The 14013-nt window shown below is 40.3% G+C and overlaps 2 protein-coding genes across 2 annotated transcripts; one reads left to right on the top strand and one right to left on the bottom strand.

Annotated features, from left to right (window-relative positions):
- Positions 1-229: 229 nt before the first annotated feature.
- Positions 230-4171, bottom strand: LOC117297495 (actin, cytoplasmic-like). Its single transcript, XM_033780569.1, has 4 exons — positions 4037-4171; positions 3169-3408; positions 1952-2198; positions 230-747 (listed from the first exon to the last, which is right to left on the bottom strand). Exons 1-4 carry the CDS (start codon positions 4169-4171, stop codon positions 230-232), a joined length of 1140 nt encoding a protein of 379 aa, XP_033636460.1.
- Positions 4172-12017: 7846 nt separating this feature from the next.
- LOC117297751 (thyrotropin-releasing hormone receptor-like) lies at positions 12018-13481 on the top strand. The gene has a single exon (XM_033780899.1). The coding sequence runs from the start codon at positions 12018-12020 to the stop codon at positions 13479-13481; it is 1464 nt and encodes a 487-aa protein (XP_033636790.1).
- The last annotated feature ends 532 nt before the right edge of the window (positions 13482-14013 follow it).

The raw sequence follows: 14013 nt of genomic DNA, 5'->3' as shown, positions 1-14013 counted from the left end.
ACTTCAACCCAAAGGTATTTTTCAAAATCTGTTGAAAAATTTCAGTGCGTATACATGTACATACGATTTGTAGTCGAAACTTATTACATTACTGTCCGTCATCAACGATTTAGCAACCATCCGTACAAGTCTTAGGTCACGAGACCGGTCTCGGTCTCCCCACCAGCCCCCCCCCCCCCCCCCCCGGACTACCTGGTCTCGACTGTCACACTGATCCATACACAGCAATTTAGAAACACTTTCGGTGGACGATTGAGGGACCACTCTCATCATATTCCTGTTTGTTGATCCACATCTGAGTGAACGTCGACAGAGAAGCCAAGATAGATCCACCCATCCACACCGAGTACTTCCTCTCAGGAGGTGCTATGGTCTTCACCTTCACAGAGTCGGGAGCAAGGGCAGTCACCTCCTTATTCATCCGGTCAGCCATGCCTGGGAACATGGTGGAACCCCCGGACATCACCAAGTTACTGAACAAGTCCCTGCGAATGTCCATGTCACATTTCTGGATGCTGTTGAAGACCGCCTCGTGGATACCCGTTGACTCCATGCCAATAAAGGAAGGTTGGAACAGCACCTCTGGGCATCGGAACCTCTCACTGCCGATGGTGATAACTTGACCATCGGGTAGCTCGTAGCTTTTCTCCAGGCTGGAGCTTTTCTGTGAAGTGATCATCTCCTGGTCGAAGTCGAGAGCTGAGTAGCAAAGTTTCTCCTTGATGTCACGGACAATCTCCCGCTCAGCTGAAATAGATTAAAAACACGGCCATCAATCAAACTATCGGTCTTTAAATACACACGTCGTACGTTGAAGACTGCCTCTATTCTTCTTTCAGAGAGAGTTGAATCCGTAAGGAGAGAAAAATTCATTCCAACCAAGTACTTTTTAAAATAATTCAATGTTCAAAATAACTTGTTCGTGCTTTAAAGGCAGTGGACACTATTGGTAATTACTCAAAATAATTATTAGCATAAAACCTTTCTAGGTGACAAGTAATGGGGAGAGGTTGGTGGTAGTTTTCGAGAAAGAAGTGATTTTCCACGAATTTGATTTCGAGACCTCAAGCTTAGAACTTGAGGTCTCGAAATCAACCATCGAAACGCACACAACTTCGTGTGACAAGGGTGTTTTTTCTTTCATTATTATCTCGCAACTTCGACGACCAATTAAGCTCAAATTTTCACAGGTTTGTTATTTCATGCATATGTTGAGGTACACCAAGTGAGAAGACTGGTCTTTGACAATTACCAATAGTGTCCAATGTCTTTAAGGCTTTTGCCAACTCCTCCGTCATAATGTAAACTGTGATTTGTATATTTTAAATATTGTTGCAACCCTTCCCCATGGTTATCACATGATTAAAAACACTGGACACTATTGATACTTAGTGTATCTCAACATATGCATAAAATAACAAACCTGTGAAAATTTGAGCTCAATAGATCGTCGAAGTTGCGAGATATTAATGAAAGAAAAAACACCCTTGTCACACGAAGTTGTGTGCTTTCAGATGCTTGATTTCGAGACATCAAAATCTGATTTTGAGGTCTTGAAATCAAATTCGTTTAAAATTTACATCTTTCTCGAAAACAACGTTACTTTTTCATTCATTCATTCATTCATAATTGGTTTATTATTTTAAAAACAAATTCCCTCGGCGACCGGAGGTCGAATTACAGGAAAATATACAGAGATTAAAAAATAAGAAAAAATCACACTATTTCACATTATTTAAGAAATAGTTGATTAAGGAGAGACAAATATTTACAATGTATAAAATAAATTGTTCTGAAAGTTGCGGGAAAAAAAAAAAGAAAAAAAAAAACCTTCAGAATGTTTTATACTATCAACAGCTCCCCATTACTCGTTACCAATGAAGGTTTTATGCTAACAATTTTTGAGCAATTACCAATAGTTACCACTGCCATTAAAGTATTATAGGCCTACCTGAGTTGGAGAATGAGTACCCTCGCTCCGTCAGAATCACCATGAGGTAGTCGGTGAGGTCTCGACCGGCCAAGTCGATTCTCTGGATTGCGTGAGGTAGCGAGTAACCCTCGTAGATCGGCACAACGTGTGAAACACCGTCGCCCGAATCAAAGACGATTCCAGTGGTCCGGCCGGACGAGTAGAGGGACAGGACGGCCTGGATGCTGACGTACATCGCCGGAACATTGAAGGTCTCGAACATGATCTGAAAGGAGAGGATGAGCTGCATTAGAGGCATCGGACTTGTTTGGTTATTTTCAAGGACCAGTATTCTCACCGGTGTACACCCAACACAATGCATAAATAACAAGTATGTGACTAGTTGGACTCAATGGTCAAGAGTTGCAATTAGAGAACACTGAAAGAAAAAAAACACCCTTGTTGCCCAAAATTTGCTGATTTAAGATGCCCCATGAAAAGATTCAGGCGTGAAGTCCTATCAATATTTGAGTGTGAAATACTTCCGAGGAAGCCGTTTCTCACAATGTTTTATACCACCAACAGCTCTCCGTTGCTTGTTACAGAGTAAGTGTTAAATGCTACAATTATTTTGAGTAATTACCAATAGTGTATACATTGAGTAGTTATTGATTAAGTGTCTGTCTCGTATGAACAGAAAATGTGAAATATGAAACAATATAGTCTCTAATCAACTTTAAAGGCAGTGGACACTATTGGTAATTGTCAAAGACTAGCCTTCACAGTTGGTGTATCTCAACATATGCATAAAATAACAAACCTGTGAAAATTTGAGTTCAATCGGTCATCAAAGTTGCGAGATAATAATGAAAGAAAAAAACACCCTTGTCACACGAAGTTGTGTGCGTTTAGAAGGTTGATTTCGAGACCTCAAGTTCTAAACTTGAGGTCTCGAAATCAAATTCGTGGAAAATTACTTCTTTCTCCAAAACTATGGCACTTCAGAGGGAGCTGTTGCTCACAATGTTTTATACCACCAACCTCTCCCCATTACTTGTCACCAAGAAAGGTTTTACGCCAATAATTATGTTGAGTAATTACCAATAGTGTCCACTGTCTTTAAAGTGCAGTATTTCAAAGTGAATTATTTCATTTACAGATATAATGGATATCGTGTTTGTTCTCAGATCATATTTTGCGGGTAAATCTGCACTATGAATTTTCTTTAAAAAAATACCAATAAATATCCTAAATACCTGAGTCATTTTTTCTCTGTTGGCTTTGGGGTTCATAGGTGCCTCAGTCAGCAAGACAGGGTGTTCCTCTGGTGCCACACGTAACTCATTGTAGAAGGTGTGGTGCCAGATTTTCTCCATATCGTCCCAGTTGGTGACGATACCATGTTCAATGGGGTACTTGAGGCTCAGGATCCCTCGTTTGCTCTGGGCTTCGTCTCCGATGTAGCTGTCTTTATTTCCCATTCCCGGCATCATTACCTGCCGAAAAAAAAGGATAATATATCAATGTTAACCTGTGGACTTGTATGTCAATATATTCACACCAACGCATGGTCCTATGAGTCAGGCGGCGACTGTACTGCTTAATGATACTGGACACTATTGGTAGTTGTCAAAGACCAGTCTTTTCATTGCCATGCGCCTTTGAACAGCTTTGCCTGGAATTGTCGCAGTATAAATCAATTTTTTCATTATTATTGTTGTTATTCTCACTTGGTGTATCTCAATACATGCATAAAATAACAAACCTGTGAAAAATTGAGCTCAATTGGTCGTCGAAGTTGCGAGATAACAATGAAAGAAAAAGCACCCTTGTCACACGAAGTTGTGTGCTCTCAGATTATTTCGAGACCTCAAATTCTAGTTCTGATGTCTCAAAATCAAATTCGTTGAAAATTACTTCTTTCTCAGAAACTACATTACTTCAGAGGGAGCCGTTTCTCACAATGTTTTACACATCAACAGCTCTCCATTGCTCGTTACCAAGTAAGTTTTTATGCTAACAATTTTTTTGAATAATGTTGTCCAGTGCCTTTTTAAACAACCTAGACATTTTTTGTGGGGAAATAATGTACCATAAAAAAAGTGAACCTCTTTGGTATCTTACCATATGACGAGGACGTCCCACCACGGCTGGGAACACGGCACGGGGCGCGTCATCACCGGCGAATCCTGCCTTGGTCATACCAGAACCGTTGTCGATCACAAGGGCCGGTATTTCATCATTGTCGAACGTAGACATGATGCTTGCTTGGTGGTGGGTTTTCTTTCTTAAGGTGTGTAGACAATACTCTGTAAATAGAATTATTGCACTGAGATTATTGCACTGAAATAACCATATTGTGTTCTGGTAGCGGTCTTTTCTTGATCTTTGTTGGGGGGAAATCTTAGGTAGAAAATATCCAGTAGGCCTGAATAGAATTATTGCAGTGAGTTAATTTTAATCTTTTTTTTTTATTTTATATTTTGCTCTGGTTTCGGTCATCTCTTTATAGTCGTAGAATTTTTTTCAGAAGTGTCCCTGTTCGATCGTAGGCCTTCACTTCACTTCATGGTATATGGGTGCCAGAGCAATCTTTCAGATAGACCGGTGTCAGATGCAATTGTGTTCGCAATGCAATACTGTCCGCACCGGACACTTTTGCATGTGCAATCGTGTCCGGGGCTATGCAAAAACCGTCCGGCGGACAACATGACTGTACTATGTGAGCGCGTAAGCGAGCGTGCATGCACTGAACCTACGTATATGCAGCATGAATATTCACGTATTATAATTGACATGCACTTAGTCAGCTTGTAAAAAAATGGCGAACGTGTTCCGTCGACCAAGGGCGTTTAATTTACTGCAAGGACGGTTTTGCACGGGGACGGACACAACTGCATATGCAAATGTGTCCGGGTGGACACAATTGCATTATGCAACAGCATCAGGGCGGACACGATTGCATATGCAATACCGTCCGGCGGACATTATTGCATATGCAATAATGTCCTCCGGATAGTATTGCATAGAGGACATAATTGCATGCGACACCGGCGACAGATCGTTCAGAGCTTTATAGATGTAGAAAAGTGTTTTAAACTTGATAACAAAAATGAACACTTAGAAAAAAGAGAAAAAAACTCACCTAAAATGGTTCCCACTATTCACGGCACTGGTCAAGCTGGGGTGAGAGTGGAACACGGCACTTCGAAAATAGTCTTCAAAAAATCTTGAAAATTGACGAGGTTTACAGTATCTTCTGATCTCTTATGCGAAAATAAACTGTTTACTTCGAATGCTCGCAAAGTGGTTTATTGTCTTCTTCTAGCCGAGCTAGCCCATTTTTATACTTTTTTTTTTTAATTTCAGCAAGAAACTTTCATTGCCTAATATGGCAAAGACTGGGTAATCCCTCGGCTACATGTGTTTGAATATTCATGGCTTAATATGGCAAGGATTGATCCCTCAATAATTTTCTCGGCTACCTGTGAGTCATTATAATAGGACTTTTTATTTGCACAGTTACATCATTTCGTTTATCACCCGATGTTTGATCAAGTGATCAATGATGGTTTTTTTTTCATAACACACAACATCACCAGAGGAAGGCTCTGTTAGGCCAAATAAAAATAAAATTATGTTTAGCGTCGCAGCCCGCTTCCTTTTTAGAGGCCGTTTTATTTTTCTTTAAAGGCAGTGGACAATATTTGTTATTGTCAAAGACCAGTCTTCTCACTTGCTGTATCTCAACATATGCATAAAATAACAAACCTGTGAAAATTTGAGCTCAATTGGTCGTCGAAGTTCCGAGATATTAATGGGGGAAAACCTTGTCACACGAAGTTGTGTGCTTTTTAGATGCTTGATTTCGAGACCTCAAATTCTAAATCTGAGGTCTCGAAATCAAATTCATGAAAAATTACTTCTTTCTCGAAAACTATGTCACTTCAGAGGGAGCTGTTTCTCACAATGTTTTATACTATCAACCTCTCCCCATTACTCGTTACCAAGTAAGTTTGATGCTAAAAACTATTTTGAGTAATTACCAATAGTGTCCATTGCCTTTAACAAAAAAATATTTACGGAAATAAATCATCACATAAAAAAAGAAAGAAGGGGTATTTTTTTAATTGTTCATTGCTGACCGACACATTCTTGTATACAAACGCCTGTTTTCCTGAGATCGTTAAAGTATTATTTTAACCATCTCAGGCCACGATTTCACAAAGAGTTAGGACTCGTCTTATCTTGACTTAGGACGAGTAACTCGTCCTTACAGGTCTGCATTCTACAGTGCTGGGTTGGGACTCGTCCTAAGTCCTAAGATTAGTCTTAAGTTAGGAAGAGTTTTGTGAAATCGACGGCAGGAAAAACAGCCGTTTGTATACAAGAATGTGTCGGGCAGCAATAAACAATTTAAAAAAAAAGACCCCTCCTTTCTTTTTTTTCAAAAAGAGAGGACGCGGAACATGTTTTTGTTTCATTTGGCCTTACTATAACTCTAGTCACTGATGTCAGTACAAATGTACATCATGACTCGTATACACACACTAAGAGAAAGGGTTGTTCAACATCTTGTTATTTTTATCGATGATATTTTTTTCCAGGGATTCGAGTCTCTGTACACCACTCGATCGGTGACGTCCCTAACACCATATAAGGCATTCTTGCGATGCATCTTGTTATATTTATTTTGATGAGATGAGATTTTGTTATCCAGGGATTCGAAGCTCCCTACACCGATCGATCGGTGAGGTCCCATAACACCATATAAGGCAAGGTTATACTATAGGTGAGATTAGTCATGGTTTAGTGAGACCTGTATCGTCAAGCTTCAATGGGCACCCCCATTGTACTGTGCCGTGCACACAAACTACATTGGTTTTGTTGGTATTGGTTCTGGTGTGGATCGTTCGTTCCTTGGTCGACCCCGGTGTGTGGCGTTTTCTTTTTCCAGGACGAACGTGTGCAGATAATTACCTACGTTAATAAACAAACAAGAAAATATTACAGTAGTCTGAGTGTACCCCGTTATTGCTGTTGAACAGTCGACAGCAAGGGGTTAAACATGCCGACTGCGAGCATGATTTGTTGGAAGGTCTCACCCAGACTAGTTCCTTTCCAAAATGTTATCAAAATTGTTAAAATAAAAATGATTTTCTTGTCTGTTTTCCATCAATTATATAATTCGCACACTGTGTAACCTTCAATTGTGCATCCATTATTTGGTTTCCTTTTAAGAATCAGCGTGGGCAAAGAGTTAAAGGCAAGAATTATCACAACATGAACAAGTAAAAAAAAAACTCAGCAAATTTGTTTCTTCTATAACAATGGCGTCAGGAATCCCCCGCAAAGAGTTGATGAGATTTGTCCAACAATGTGATGACGTTCGTCTTCGCCTTCTCGCTAACTTGAATCATTGTCAAATACATTTAGATTCATACTAGACATAGGCCCCACTAAAATAAAAACACAGCAAAGAAAAATATGCATAGCTCGTTTTTTAGCAATGAATTCAAAAAATCTTGGTGAAACATAGGCCTTTACTGTCATGATAACATCGTAGTGTTTTTCCCGAAGCGTCTACGTACAGTCTCGATATAGACAGTTGAAATGTATTTGTTTTCGAGCAGGTGCACTTTTAAAGGCACTTATTTGACACCTTTGGTAGAATGTCAAAGACCAGTATTCTCACTTCCCAACTCAAGCATACAACAACAAATCTGCGAAAATGTTGACTGAACTAGTGGTCAAAGTTGCAAGAGAACAATGAAAGAAAGAAACACCATTATTTGCCAGACTAGTTTGCTTTCAGATGCTTTAAAACGGGCTGTAGGGCCTGAATGTCTTTTAATAATGATTCGAGTGAAAATACCTCTTTTACTAAAACTACGTTATTTCACTTTTTTCGTACGGAGCTTTTAACTCCGAGCAGCCACGGGGGGAAACAAGTACACGCTGGATTCACTGGGTGCGATCGGAATTAGGCAAATTGTATTACGGGTAAATATAACTGGCATGTTTGGGGGCACAATTCTTGTCCTAATGGTCTGTGTCTACTTTATCGGGTTGATGGGTATAGTAAATTGCCATAGGCAAAGCCCGGAGAGGGAGACAGATCGGTTTTCCCTAGCCCTATATAGACCTTATCGCAAATACCAATGCGCAAGCGCAGACTGTTGAATGAGGTGCATTGTGGGATACATATGGATCAAATTTTGGATACCAGCTAGACCACAATGCACCTAATTCCAAGCTTTACGCGCGCACCCCGGTATTTGCGAAAAGGTCTATAGGACTATTCCTCTGTCCTGTAGAAAAAGAAAAAAAAGTGTAAGGCCGCCATCAGGGGCCAATTTCATAGAGCTGCTTAAGCACAAAAATTGCTTAAGCACGAAAATAGCTCGCTTATTTTACACATGTTACTGGCCAAAATGTCATGCCATGTACCTTGCTTGAGACTGGTATTTAACTGTTGTTTACTTCGCATAACAAAAGTGGGGTCTTGGCCGATAATCTGATTTTACTAAGCAAGGAATTTTTTGCTTAAGCAGAATTTTTGGCTTAAGCACCTCTATGAAATTGGGCCCTGGTCTAGTTTCACAGGGAGTGGTGTGGGTGATATTTTTCCGACGCGCGTGTTGGGCATTACGGGCTATTACACTGCAAAAAAACTGGGATGTTATAGATACCATGTTTTTTGCATGTCAATGTGAAATTAAGATGAGCACATCTTTCTAAGGTTTACCATAATAAACTTAGTAGTTACCCATCATATAATCAATTAGACTTGATTGGTTTTTGTTTTAGGACACGATCAAAATAAAAAATGGGTAATTTTTTAGCATGTCCTCTGCTCGTAGCACGAGTTACCGACATTCAGAGCTGTCCCATGCATACAACAATTAATTTTTTCTCGTCAAATTACTATGAGGATCTAGCCTTGGATGTTGGCTTTCAAAATACAAAACATTAAGATTCAAATCAAATATCATTAATAACTGGAGCCTAGGGAGGGTATGAAAAAGGACACCATAAAATGTAGCACGAGTTACCGTGGAATTGCCCATAAAATAACAAACCTGTGAAAGTTTGAGCTCAAATTGGTCGTCCAAGTTGCGAGATAATAATGGAAGGAAAAACACCGTTGTTACACGAGGTTGTGTGCTTTCAGATGCTTGATTTCGGGACCTCAAATTCTAAATCTGAGGTCTCAAAATCAAACTAGTGGAAAATGACTTCTTTCTCGAAAACTAAGTTACTTCGGAGGAAGCCGTTTCTCACAATGTTTTATACTATCAACAACTCCCCGTTGCTTGTTACCAAGTAAGGTTTTATGCTAATTATTATTTTGAGTGATTACTAATGGTGTCCACTGCCTTTAATTGGTGGAATGCGCCTGTGTCGTACTTTTTGGGGCGTATAGTTTACTTCGGCAAAGCTCCCAAATTTAATATAGGAGTCCTATAATAAAACAAACATCTGACACATGATTATCGTTCGTGCGTTGTCACAGGATAAACACTCAGTGAAGAGTTGCCATTTTCCATTTTGACGAGGTGAAGTCGAGTGAAAAGGAAGTTTAGTTTCGGCAACAATGCACTCAATTTCGAGTGGCATTTCCAAAGCTATCGTATTTTTTTTTAAGCTGTTGTTTTCGCGTTAAAATGACAGCCTTTTTCTTTATGAGAAGTTAAGATTTCCGTTTGAATTATTTTCTATAAGAAAAATAATAATCTGCTTTAAGTCTTCTTATAAATTTGAAGGCTGAATTGAATAGAGTAGAGTATTAACGAATTACCGAAACAAGAGGCTTACAGAACCCCTCCTTTTTGTTGTTTATTTTATTCACTCTGTGTACGTTTGTACTTCCTGATTTTTACTGTCGGTTGCAAGTTGATAAAGGCCTAAAGGCAGACGTATAGATTCAGACTGGTGAATGCCAACGTAATATTTCTCAAATTATTGGCAACTATCAAGAATATACAGTAAGAGTCATCTGCGAAATCTTCTATTGAATACAGTGTTCCGCTTAAAGGCAGTAGACACTATTGGTAATTACTCAAAATAATTATCATCACAAAACCTTTCTTTATTACCAGTAATGGGGAGAGGTTCATAGTATAAAACATTGTGAGAAACAGCTCCCTCTGAAGTGACGTAGTTTTCAAGAAAGAAATAATTTTCCACGAATTTGATTTCGAGACCTCAAGTTTAGAACTTGAGGTCTGGAAATCAAGCATCAGAAAGCACACAACTTCGTGTGACAAGGGTGTTTTTCTTCTTTCATTATTATCTCGCAACTTCTACAACCGATTGAGCTCAAATTTTCACAGGTTTGTTATTTTATGCATAAGTTGAGATACACCAAGTGAGGAGACTGGTCTTTGACAATTACCAATAGTGTCCAGTGTCTTTAAAGGTACTGGACACTATTGGTCATACTCAAAATAATTGTTAGCATACAAACTTACTTGGTAACAAGCAATGGAGAGCTGTTGATAGTATGAAATATTGTGAGAAATGGCTCCCTCTGGAGTACGTAAAATAGTTTTTTTGAGTCAGAGAGAAAATCAACAAGAGTTGAATGAAACGCAAATGGAAATTTATTTATTTATTTTAAATCTTTAGACATACACAATAGTTACAAGTTGTACAGGGGCTGTCAAGGTTAAAACAAAAGTATAAAACTGTCATCAAAAGAGGTGTAAAACCCGATCCCTGCCAACGATAAAAATATAATTATATCAATATAAAAAAGTGATTGCACTGAAACATTTAAAAATCACAACAACAACAAAATTAAAACACAAGCAAAACCAGACTGTTGAAGAAAACAAACCTGCACACACAACAAAACACCGTAGCAATAAGAGGGACGGACAACAATTTAAAAATAAAAACCATAGAAGTAAGTCGTATAGCCAATATGCCATACTCGTGTTGAATTTGAATGCTCGAATGTTGAAATCAATTGCCCCTGAACTAAAAAAGAAAAAATAACATCAGCTACAAACTCCGGAGCGCTCCGATGACTGAATCTTATTGCACATGTTGAGAAAAGTTTGTATGGTATACATTTATAAGAATATTAATCTCGATCTTGCAATACTGAATGTCGTATTTTTCAGAGAAATTGTTTTATAACCCACCCCTTACGACACACTACCACTCTAGGTACCCAAACGCTTAAGTTGCTATGGGTATAGTCAATGGCTGTCATAGTTCATTGGTTGCTATGGGTATAGTTAACTGGTTGCTATGAGCGAAGCACATCGTGTCTTGCAAGACATTCTGTGAAAAATAAGAACATGATACACTCTTAACCAAATCACAAGGCAGAATTTAACATGATGTTTTAATCATTGTGATGTGCACACGTAAACCCACGGACTCGGCGGGAGGGTGCGGGCCGCGTCAGTCTTGACGTAAATGCAAAACAGCATTGCCAACAGTCTGCTTCACAATCACGCCTACAAAAATAAGCAAGACGGCAAATTGTGCTATTTGATACAAAACCTCACACCGAATGCAATCTTACAGCTACTTTACGAGATCTCCGAGCTTAAAGGCTTCTCCGGCACAGTCACCCAACAACTCATGTACCGTATCCGACTGGAGACGAAATCATCAGAAAACTTCACAGATGGGATCGAGTTGAAGCTGATGAGATTGTTGTGAGTATAGACTGCCACGAGCTTGACTTTGTATCTGACTTTATCAACGGTGATGAAGGACTTGAATAATAAACCTAGTTGAGCTGAATAGACTTTAAACACCCTGGATTGTTAAATTATTTGGTTTGCGGTAACACCATGTGTTATATATCTACTTGCCAGTAGTGTTTTTTTAGAGAACTGTCTTGTTGCATATTTTACTACCGCGGTAGATTTTTGGAATCCGGGAGACTTCTCAGTTCAGAAAAAGAACTGCCGTGCTTTTTAACCCCAAAATCGGCCGGGACTACTACTTTTAGTGGATCGTTTGCACTACCGTGGAGTGAGTTCTCAATTGGTCTCAACGTTTCGACTAGCTTGCTCTATATAGTCATCGTCAGGAGACTGCGTTGGTTTTCAATAACTTGAGAGGAGTTGTGTTCTGAATCATGGGGGAGATAAGGAATGGGATGCAGTGCGAGTACGACAACGTGTTGAACCTCACGGCAGACGCCGAAGCAGCGGGCTACGTTGTCGCCATCACCGAGCAATGGGGCATCATCGTCGGGATGCTCCTGGTCCTCGCCTTCGGTCTCCCCGGCAACCTCGCTTTCCTCTTCGTCATCTACAGACTGCCCCACATGCGTACTATCACCAACTTTTTCCTAGCCAACCTGGCCATTGCAGACATCTCCTTTCTCCTGGTGACTGTGTTCATGTACATGATATTCCTGTCCAGCCCCATCCGTAGCGACTACAGTGTGGCGAGCATCTTCAGCTGCGTCGGTGTTTTCGTGGCGCCTCATATCACGTACTTTACCTCTACGTGTTGCGTTACTGTGGTATCTCTAGAGCGGTTTTACGCCATCTGTAAACCACTCCAACACCGTGCCGTCAACACCAAATCCCGAGCCAAGCGCCTCCTGCTACTCTCATGGGTCATCGCGGCGATATTGACGGCCATCGCGATGCCCAAGTACGGCGTCCTGGAGCTGTCGTGTATCATCTGGCCGGACGACGAGAAGTACCGGGATTTACCATTAACTCTCGGATACTGCCGACCTGTCATCCCGTGGTGGTTGGTTGTGGGTGAGGTTGCAACCCTCTCACCATTCGCCGTGGCTCTCCCGTGTAATGTATTCATGTACGTTCGCATCATCCACACGCTGAGTTCGCGCTCCGTAACTAAGGCGACCAGTTCACAGCGTTTTGCCCCGCAAGCTCTACAGGTCCGCAACCAAGTCGCCCGCATGCTCATTATCAACGGTATGGTATTTTTCATTTGTCAAGCTACAAACCAATTCGTCACTGCTATGTACATCATATCGTCAATCAATGGTGACAATGTGAATGACATCTACGACAGGTATGACACTGTCCTGGACGTTGGTCGCATCGCTGTTTTCGTCAACTCGGCAGTCAATCCGATAATTTACACCTTGTCGAGCCAACACTACCGCAAGGCGTTTAGAGAGGCGTTCAGCATCCCTCCCAAGAAATCGAAAGTTACTTCCAAGAAAGCTGAATTTCCCGCTCCTCGGAAAACTGCCTCACCGGATGTCAATCGCAGTGTCGACCCCGCCTTGCGCTTGCCTTCATTTCGTCTACAACATCAGCAGGGCACGTACTCCACCGAGGACCGAAGCATGCACCTCGGAAACGACCACGACAACAAGTCCAATAAACACAAGTGCACAAACGCTGAAATTGAAATAGGGTTCGAAAATGAAGGGTTTCAGAAAATGCCTAGCGATTTTGAAGCGGAAAAAGGTGGAAGAAATGAGGAACACATGGACGATACAGTTGGTGAATACAACAAAGAAGATGTCGGATTAGCTGATTTGGCTCCATCTACGCCCATCATAAGCTCCACAGAGGACATAAACGTTTCCGTCAGCGACGTCACAAAGTAGAACTGCATATTATTGTTTGTCTTTTACACATTACGGAAGCGTATTGCCGCCACATGAGTAAACAAAAAATTTTCTCAATAAGTTCTATACAATAACTTATCGTGTACGTAAATGGCAAATCCAAACTTATCGTTAACGTAAATGAAACATCCAAACTTATCGTGTATGTACATCGATTTAATGTACACAAGATTTAAACACAAGATTAAAAACAATATATAAAAAAATCGTGTATACGTAACTTATCGTGTAGTTAAACGTACACGATACAAGAGAGATTTTGTTTTATTCATGTGGCGGCAATACGCTTCTGTAATACAAAGCCCTACAAAGCCAATGAAGTTTAAACATAGAGCTTTAGTCTTAAGTACCTCTAATATTATTGTCTACGACGCTTAATCGAAAATTATTCGTTCTAACGAAGCAACACTCGATTTCCATGTTTAATGCACAGTGCACGCACTCTGTACAAAAATTTAGGGAAATCCTTCTCACAAGGGACACTTCTGTTACGCACGTAACACTGTCCTCC

Source organism: Asterias rubens, chromosome 12, assembly GCF_902459465.1.
Source record: "Asterias rubens chromosome 12, eAstRub1.3, whole genome shotgun sequence".
Classification (NCBI taxonomy): domain Eukaryota; kingdom Metazoa; phylum Echinodermata; class Asteroidea; order Forcipulatida; family Asteriidae; genus Asterias; species Asterias rubens.
Note: the sequence above shows the minus strand (reverse complement) of the source record. Positions and strands in the feature narration are given on the sequence as shown.

What these genes read in the sequence shown, in the direction of transcription:
- LOC117297495 (XM_033780569.1), bottom strand. Translation starts at nt 4,171, where the DNA reads ATGTCTACGTTCGACAATGATGAAATACCGGCCCTTGTGATCGACAAC. An exon ending in TGGGACGTCCTCGTCATATG is followed by an intron (nt 3,409 to 4,036) that starts GTAAGATACCAA and finishes TTTTTTCGGCAG; the next exon opens with GTAATGATGCCGGGAATGGG. An exon ending in ACAGAGAAAAAATGACTCAG is followed by an intron (nt 2,199 to 3,168) that starts GTATTTAGGATA and finishes CTCTCCTTTCAG; the next exon opens with ATCATGTTCGAGACCTTCAA.
- LOC117297751 (XM_033780899.1), top strand. Translation starts at nt 12,018, where the DNA reads ATGGGGGAGATAAGGAATGGGATGCAGTGCGAGTACGACAACGTGTTG.